Genomic DNA, 8,532 nt, shown 5'->3' with positions numbered 1-8,532 from the left:
CCCCCCCCCCCCCGTTGCATGAGGCTGTCGGAGTCACTGACCTCCAGCGTGGCGGACACCGGCAGCACGGTGGTTCCCAGCAGCAGGTCCGCGATGGCCAGGTTGATGATGAAGTAGTTGGTCGGGATCCGCAGGTGTCGGTTACAAACCACCGACAGGATGACCAGGATGTTCCCCACGATGGCGAACATGATGAAGAAGGCCAGCACCATGCCCACCGGCACCGCCCGACTCAGGTCCAGCGGGGCGGAGCCGTTGGTATGGTTGGAGGAGTTGAAGCCGGGCGGCTGCCACCGAGTCCCGGCGTCAAGATCCGCGGAGGAGCCGTTAGTCCACAGACTCATGGTGATCCAGAATGGACGGAAAAACGGTTTCTTAACGGCTGCTTTTTCACTTTTAACAAACACAATGCCGGTTTTTGTTAACTGAACAACACAAACTAACTGTTACTTTAGATTCAGGCACAAAAACAGCAGTTAGTCTCCGTGGTTTAACAAAAAAAAACGGTTTCTTAACGGGTTTTTTTTTTTCAGTTTAAAGGCTAACTGAACAACACAAATTAACCGTTACAAATACAGCAGCTAGCTAATCTTTGTGCTTTAAAATAACGGTTTCTTCGGAGGTTATTAATATTAAAAACATAAATAGTCTATTTATTGAAAATAAATGAACTGGGACCGTTACTTTGACAGATTCAGCAGCTATAATCTCAGTGTATTTAAAAAAACGTATAATAAAAACGTAAATGTAATTGAAAAAACTGGACATGGACGTTACTCTGAGAGATTCAGCAGCTATAATCTATGTGTTAAAAAATAAACGGTTTCTTCAGAATTTCTTAATTTAAAAAAACATAAATTTAATTGAGAAAACTGGACTGAGACGTTACTCTTACTCTGATTCAGCAGCTGTAATCTCCGTGTTGTCCCTCTTCAGTGTCTCAGCAGCAGTTTAACGGTCCTCGGGTCTCTTTAAAGTTTAAAAAATCAGAATACTTTCCGGTAAAAGTCCGCAACAAGTGAACCTGACAGGGCTGCGCTCGGTCTGCGCAGGAAGCGGTAGCCGAGCAGCAGGTGCAGGGTCGGGTGAAGAGCTCGGTGTGTCCGCGCGGTCAGACAGGCAGCCTCGTGCCGGCCGTTGGAGCTCCTCCTCGGGGTGAACTGCTGCTTCAGTAGCGGGTCAGAGATCTCTGTCTCCTTTTATGGTCCACGTGTTTAATGTGGGAAAGTTCCGAGTTAAGAGAAGAAGAAAAAAAAGAGACACGAAAACCCAGATTTCTCTCACGAGAGACTCTCTCTCTCTCTCTCCCTCTCTCCTTGTGTAGGATATGCCTGTCTTAGTGTCTGTTTCTCCCCCCTCTTTCTCCTTCTCTCTCTCCTCTCTCCCTCTCTTCTCTCTCTCTCTTCTCTCTCTCCCCCCTCTCTCTCCTTCTCTCTCTCCTCTCTCTCATTCTCTCTCTCCTCTCTCTCCCCCCCTTCCTCTCTCTGTATTAATTTCAATGGGGCATTATTAACATGGGAAACAGATGTTGGCATTGCACCTTACAAATCAAAGTTCAACTAAAGGCTCATATATATATATATAAATGAGGATATATATCTCCTCCTCCCTGTGGGTCATTGGCTGAATGGTTTTGTTGTATTTTGGTGCACAGCCTGTGCCTCTAGTGTCTGTTCATGTTCACATCCCCTGTGCTGTCTCCCAAGACTGGGCTTTTACACCAAAAGCATTTATATAAGTATTTGCATACACTTAGTGTATCTAGTCCGTTGTCTTCCGTCACAGGATGTCGGTGCAGTTAATTTACATTCATCATGTGTCTTCTTCACCAACGCAGGAAAACAACACAATGAGATGCAGAAAATCTGAATCCTCGTTAGACACAAGCGTGCGTGTGTGTGTGTGCGTGTCTGTGTGTATATCTTTGTGTGTGTCATTGTGTGTGTGTGTTTGCGTCTGTGCGTGTGTATGTGTGTGTGTGTGTGTATCTTTGTGTGTGCTATTGTGTGTGTGTGTGTGCGTCCGTGCGTGTGTGTGTGTGTGTGTGTGTGTGTGTGTGTGTGTGTGATATCTATTTTCAGAGCAGTTGAAATGTGCACCATGCTGTCTTCAGCAGAGCAACAGTAACCTACTACTGGGGGACAGCCAATCAGAGCGCAGATCCTCAGGTGGGTGTAGAAAGTTCCTCTGATGTTTTGTCATGGTTTTTATTAGTAAATAGATCAACCGAGCAGGTCAGACAGGACTCTTCTTCTTTCTTGATGTATTAATAGGTGGGATGCAGCGCCTCCACTCAGCCTGTGGACACACGCGGTACTGTAGCATAAAACATTTTCCTCGCAAAACACCCATTTTAAACTATAACACAGATGTGTGTTGGGTAATTGAACGACTAAATCGGCAGTTGGCTGAGTCAGTAGGCGATTAAAAAAAAAATATATATTCTTTGGCTAATTTTGATTTCTGCCTCAGACAACCAGTTTTACATGCATGAGGAGGACGCTTTGTAGTGTGTGTGTGTGTGAGATCAGTTTACTAATTTCATTGTTCTTTTTTGTTATTGTTTTTTTTTTATTTTGTAGGATTTTTAAAAAAAGGTAACAAATGACAAAAATGTCGGAAAAGTTTTTTTTTTTAAACGTCAAAAAGCGCCGAACAACCCAATCGCCAAAATCGTTCAAAATGGTGACAAAAAATTGGAAAAATAGGGACAAAAACATAGAGAAAAGCTTAAATAATTGGGAAAAGCGACAAAAGTGTTGACAAAAACGATGGAAGACAACACACGGGTTAACAGAGGAACAATCACTGTTGGCCAACAATCACCACTCTGGTCTGGTTGGAATAAACTCTTACTTCACCCATTTACATGTGGAGATATGCAGCTCTACGCACACTAAAAGTAGTGATTATTTACATGGAGTCTGGTGGAGATATGCAGCTCTACGCACACTAAAAGTAGTGATTATTTACATGGAGTCTGGTGGAGATATGCAGCTCTACGCACACTAAAAGTAGTGATTATTTACATGGAGTCTGGTGGAGATATGCTGCTCTATACACGCTAAAAGTAGTGATTATTTACATGGAGTCTGGTGGAGATATGCTGCTCTATACACACTAAAAGTAGTGATTATTTACATGGAGTCTGGTGGAGATATGCTGCTCTATACACGCTAAAAGTAGTGATTATTTACATGGAGTCTGGTGGAGATATGCTGCTCTATACACGCTAAAAGTAGTGATTATTTACATGGAGTCTGGTGGAGATATGCTGCTCTATACACGCTAAAAGTAGTGATTATTTTTACATGGAGTCTGGTTATACCTTTAAATGTATCTTCTTATTTTTTGTGTGTTTTCCTTAGATATGAGATTGTAAAAGATTTAAATACTATGTTCAATCAGCCTTGTTCTTTTTTAAATGTGTTATTAAATAGAAGAAAGGTAAGGGGGATCATTTACAAGACTGATAAAGAGTTGAATGATTTAATGATATGATGTGATTACAACAGAGGATGTACAACACACACACACACACACACACACACACACACAATTTGACATTTTTGTTTTATGAGTTTGCTCCATACATCTCTCTGCTGGGAGAAGAAAGATCCGTTTCTCAGACTGCAGCTATTAAAACAGCAGTCTGACGTTTCTGTGAAATCATGTTTGTCCCCATTTTGATTCATTATGTAATCAGCAGGGTGAATAAGAACGGAGAAAAAGACCTTTTCATTGTATTTAATGTTCTGTTGTTTGAACAGAAAACAGTCAGTAGGCTAGTATTCATTCAAAAAGTTAAACAATGTCATTTGAAAGCATTCCACATTTTTTGTTGTTGCTGTACTACGTTGCCAGCTGCTGAATGACTATTATTGTTGCTGACTATTATTGCCCATTCTTACTATTATTATTCCGACTGATCTTTTTATCCCACTACTTGTCCCGGAGCGTTGCCAACACGCTCACACAAAATACATCAAAATGTGTGGAATGATCGGGAATGGTGTGCTATGACTTTTTAACGAGATTTGCCGCACGGTTTTCACGAAATCTGCCAAAAACTGCGAAACATTTCTCATAGACTTTAATGGGAAATGTTCGGGAAATCACTCAACATTGCTCAAAACTCCCCCTCTTTGGGGCCGTGCTGTATCGCCATACTTTACCGTAGAAACATAATTAAAAGTTTAATCCGAAGACAAGAATTTGGCGTATATTGAGCTGAATGGGCGTTCAGATATCAAGCACGGTTTTTCCAAAATCCCAGTTCACGTATCGTCCCGTTTTCAGACCGTCTCAGATTTTCCAATGTGTGTGTATGTGGTGATTGTTGAGGCTAGAGTGGAGGACAGAGTGGGGAGATTTAAAAAATCATCTTGGTTCTCTCTCTATAACTTACTCCCACAGCAACAATTCCAACTTGTCATGGAGAATTTATCCATCAAAACTTAGGTATTCTTATCTAGTTTCAGCTATTGTCATGTATGCAAAATGAATTATTCTTTTTGCTCAGCAACCTTTCAAAGGACAAGAGTTCCAAATCTTCCTCCATTCACTGTCATGTTAAACATCGTCTGAAACAGGTTTTAAAAAGTTATACCTCTGAAGGGTTAATACCCTTTTATTATTTTTAACAAGTTTTATCACTATTCGGCTGTGCACCAAGTAGGCCGCAGACTGTTAGAATTTCTGCGGAATTTTCTAGTTTTTATATGTTCCTGGAAATAATACGCTTCCTGTACTTGTGACTTGAAGCATCTCTGAAAAGATTTTATTGAATTTCGCTTCATTGAGTTGCTTGTTGTCTCTTCTCGTTTGATCTTTGGAGTTTAATTTAGTTTGAGTGCTCCCTATCTAAGATTGTTGTCTCCCGTTTACGGCAGCTACATGCCTTCTAAAAGCCTGTTAACCTTTTGTGAAGAACCAACCTTACACCCGGGGTGGGATTTGCCAGGTAAGTGGGGGGGGGGGTGTGCCTTGCATCCTCCGTTTTACTTATCAGACCCCCCCCCAAAGAAAAATGTTGTCTTCTTCACCAAAGAAGTAGTTTCAACTAGGTGCTGTAATGTGAATACATTGTGCTAGAGAACCAAGAAATCTGAGAGCCCAGGGACACCGTCTACAGAGCTCCAGGACGCCGTCTACAGAGTTCCGGGACGCCGTCTATAGAGCTCCGGGGACGCCGTCTACAGAGCTCCGGGACAGCTTCGACAGAGCTCTGGGACGCCGTCTACAGAGCTCAGGGACTCCGTCTACAGAGCTCCGGGACGCCGGCTACAGGGCTCCAGGACAGCGTCTACAGAGCTCTGGGACCCCGTCTAAAGAGCTCTGGGACTCTCCGGGACGCCGGCGCATCCATGTGATACAAGCCTTCCTTGATAGTGCTGCTTAAATGGCTTTAAAACTCGTTTGGCAACAGCTTTAATGTAACAGACGTTGGTTAATATGAAAAAGTTACACCCTAACGCTGTAACCCTCCTGTTGTCCTAAGGTCAATTTTTACACATTTTCATATAGTTTCTTTATTGACTTTAAGACTCTAACATTGAGTCTGAGACTTCCAGGAGCTCTGGGAGAATCCAGCCTGTGCTGAAAACGTTTCCTTGCTGGTGCAGTTTGTCCGCCTCCGCTCCAGCTGGAAGGAGAGTTATAGCGGCGAGCGAGCAGCCGCTCGTGCAGCTGGTCGGAGTTTCACCGCTGAAGGAGCCGAAGAGGAGGAGGAAGAAGTGTGACAAACTCTATAATGCTGATGGTGTTTGTTCACGGGACATCTGAAGTGGTGCACCTTCTTCCTCATGCTGTCCTCATGTTGTCCTCATGTTGTCCTCATGTTGTCCTCATGTTGTCCTATATCAATGTTCTTTTTAATTCCCCAAAATAACATGATTGATTCCACCCAACGCTCTTTGCCAAGTACAAATCTCTACTTTCATTAATTTCGGGGCGTTTAATTTAAATTTTATAGCATTTGAAAAACAAATGGAAGTGGAAAGTACCGAATGGCTGAAAGTTGTAATCTCAGGAATGTTGAAGTTTAAAGGGAAGTGCAGGCGTTTTCAGCCTGGCATGCCGTTAATAATTCAGGGTCACAGTGTTTGGGGGGGAGGGGTGCGTGTGTGTGTGTGTGTGTGTGTGTGTGTGTGTGTGTGTGTGTGTGTGTGTGCGTGTTTGTGTGTGTGTGTGTTTTGTGTTTGTGTGTGTGTGTCTGTGTGTGTGTGTGTCTGTGAGTGTGTGTTTGTGTGTGTCTGTATGTGTGTGTGTGTGTGTGTTTGTGTGTGTGTCTGTGTGTGTCTGTGAGTGTGTGTGAGTGTGTGTGTGTGGGTGTGTGTGCGTCTGTATGTGTGTGTGTTTGTGTTTGTTTGTGTGTGTGTGTGTGTGTGTGTATGTGTGTCTGTCTGTATGTATGTATGTGTGTGTGTGTGTGTGTGTGGGGGGGGGGGGCATGAATGTTTTAAATGTTCATCCCACGATCTTCTCATTCGGCCATTTTTAGAGCAGCTCAGTAACTGACTGGATGATATGAGTCTCTGTTAGAGACGAGGAGATAAACCACTCTGTCTCAATAAAAACCAAAATAATCCTCCGGCGGGGCCGATCCTTCTATGGAAACCGATTCGGGCAGGAGGTCAAAGGTCACAGCAGCAGAGCCTCACACGCTCCAACACCTGTTCAAACTTCACCAGAACCGCATCGGATCAAACTATAGAGGTTAAAAGGTCATTTCAATATTATGAGTATTTATTTATTTTTTTTACATGCTTTTGTGTGTAAGTGACTGATGGGAAGATTATTCTTTGGAATTTGAAAGTGACTAAAGAAAAGGAAAACGTTTTTAAAAAAGTGTCAAAAACCTTTTTTTTTTGAACACCAAAAACGCTTAAAAATTAAAAGTCGAAAAAGCGACAAAAGTGGAAAAACAACATCAATGAAAAAAAAGTAAAAAAAAAAAATCTAACAAATATATATATATATATATAAATATATAATTTAATAATAATAAAAGTACATTTCTAAAAAAAAGCAACAAAACATTTTGAAATAAAGTTGAACAAAAGTGACAAAAAAAATTGTAAATATGTGAATAATCACTACTTTTAGTGTGTATAGAGCAGCATATCTCCACCAGACTCCATGTAAATAATCACTACTTTTAGTGTGTATAGAGCAGCATATCTCCACCAGACTCCATGTAAATAATCACAACTTTTAGCGTGTAAAGAGCAACATATCTCCACCAGACTCCATGTAAATAATCACTACTTTTAGCATTTATAGAGCAGCATATCTCCACCAGACTCCATGTAAATAATCACTACTTTTAGCGTGTAAAGAGCATCATATCTCCACCAGACTCCATGTAAATAATCACTACTTTTAGCATTTATAGAACAGCATATCTCCACCAGACTCCATGTAAATAATCACTACTTTTAGCATTTATAGAGCAGCATATCTCCACCAGACTCCATGTAAATAATCACTACTTTTAGCGTGTATAGAGCAGCATATCTCCACCAGACTCCATGTAAATAGTCACTACTTTTAGCATGTATAGAGCAGCATATCTCCACATGTAAATGGATGAATTAAGAGTTTATTCCAACCAGCCCAGAGTGGTGATTGTTGGAACAGTGGAAAGATGAACCAAGACGACTTTTGATAGTGTTATTTAGTTTCTGTCCACTTTGAATGAAGTGTGTTTTACGATGATAAAAGTAGTGATTATTTACATGGAGTCTGGTGGAGTTTTTTAGGAAGAAGATTTAGATTTTTGTCATAACTTCATTTTTCTTGGGCAAAAATCAGCTTCAATATATTTGCACATAAAAACAGACATAATAAAGTAATATCTATATGTAGTTATATATTATTTTAGTTTTTTAAAGATATTTTTGGGTGCATTTTAGGGCTTTACTTGGATGAGACAGCTTGGATTTTAAAGCGGAGAGAGAAGGGGGAATGACAAGCAGCACAGGGCTGCAGGTCCGAGTCAAACCCGCAGCTGCTGCGTTTGTAAAATGGGCGCCGGCTCTACCACGTGAGCTAACCGGCCGCCCAACGTTTTCCTTCCTTTTTGCACTTTTTATGGATCACATTTCTTTCTGACAGAGAACATAAACCGGCCGACAGAGGCATGAAACATGGGAAGACAAACTGTCCCTCTGGGAGAACTGCGATGACATCCCAGTGAAACTCTCATGCTTGATATCGCAGTAATTTCCCAAACTTACAGCGCCGTTCGTGTCCCAAATGTGTGTTATTGCCTCAGACATGCAAAGTTTCAGCCTTCATTCACAGGAAAGTCCTGCAGGAAGTTCCTGCAGCGAACATTACGCAGCTCAATAACCGGCAGCGACGTCACAATGAGGCGGCTGATTTTTAATTTTAGCTTCTGACTCAAACCATCAGAAAAGGTCAATTTTGTTTCCCTGCCCCTGTGCATTGTGGGTAGTTCTCTGTGGTGGGACAAAGCTCTGCAGAAATTCCTTTTTGTCAGTTTTCATGATGTTTTTTAAGCTTTTC

The 8,532-nt window shown here is 41.6% G+C and overlaps 1 protein-coding gene and 1 long non-coding RNA gene across 2 annotated transcripts in view; one reads left to right on the top strand and one right to left on the bottom strand.

Moving 5' to 3' along the window:
- Window positions 1-571, bottom strand: part of LOC117955489 (alpha-1B adrenergic receptor-like) — a 7,919-nt gene extending 7,348 nt beyond the window's left edge. Inside the window, exon 1 of the mRNA XM_034890016.1 lies at window positions 15-571. Within this exon, the coding sequence (XP_034745907.1) occupies window positions 15-344 (330 nt within the window). The 5' untranslated portion in view covers window positions 345-571. The remainder of the gene's footprint in view (window positions 1-14) is intronic.
- The window catches only part of LOC117955491, a 9,274-nt gene extending 1,254 nt beyond the window's left edge, over window positions 1-8,020 (top strand). The window contains exons 2-3 of the long non-coding RNA XR_004659056.1: window positions 3,441-3,447; window positions 7,952-8,020. This is a non-coding gene — a long non-coding RNA (uncharacterized LOC117955491). The remainder of the gene's footprint in view (window positions 1-3,440; window positions 3,448-7,951) is intronic.
- The last annotated feature ends 512 nt before the right edge of the window (window positions 8,021-8,532 follow it).

This window comes from Etheostoma cragini, chromosome 13, assembly GCF_013103735.1.
Source record: "Etheostoma cragini isolate CJK2018 chromosome 13, CSU_Ecrag_1.0, whole genome shotgun sequence".
NCBI lineage: Eukaryota > Metazoa > Chordata > Actinopteri > Perciformes > Percidae > Etheostoma > Etheostoma cragini.
The sequence above is the reverse complement of the archived record's forward strand: the minus strand, read 5'-3'. Positions and strand labels throughout refer to the sequence as shown.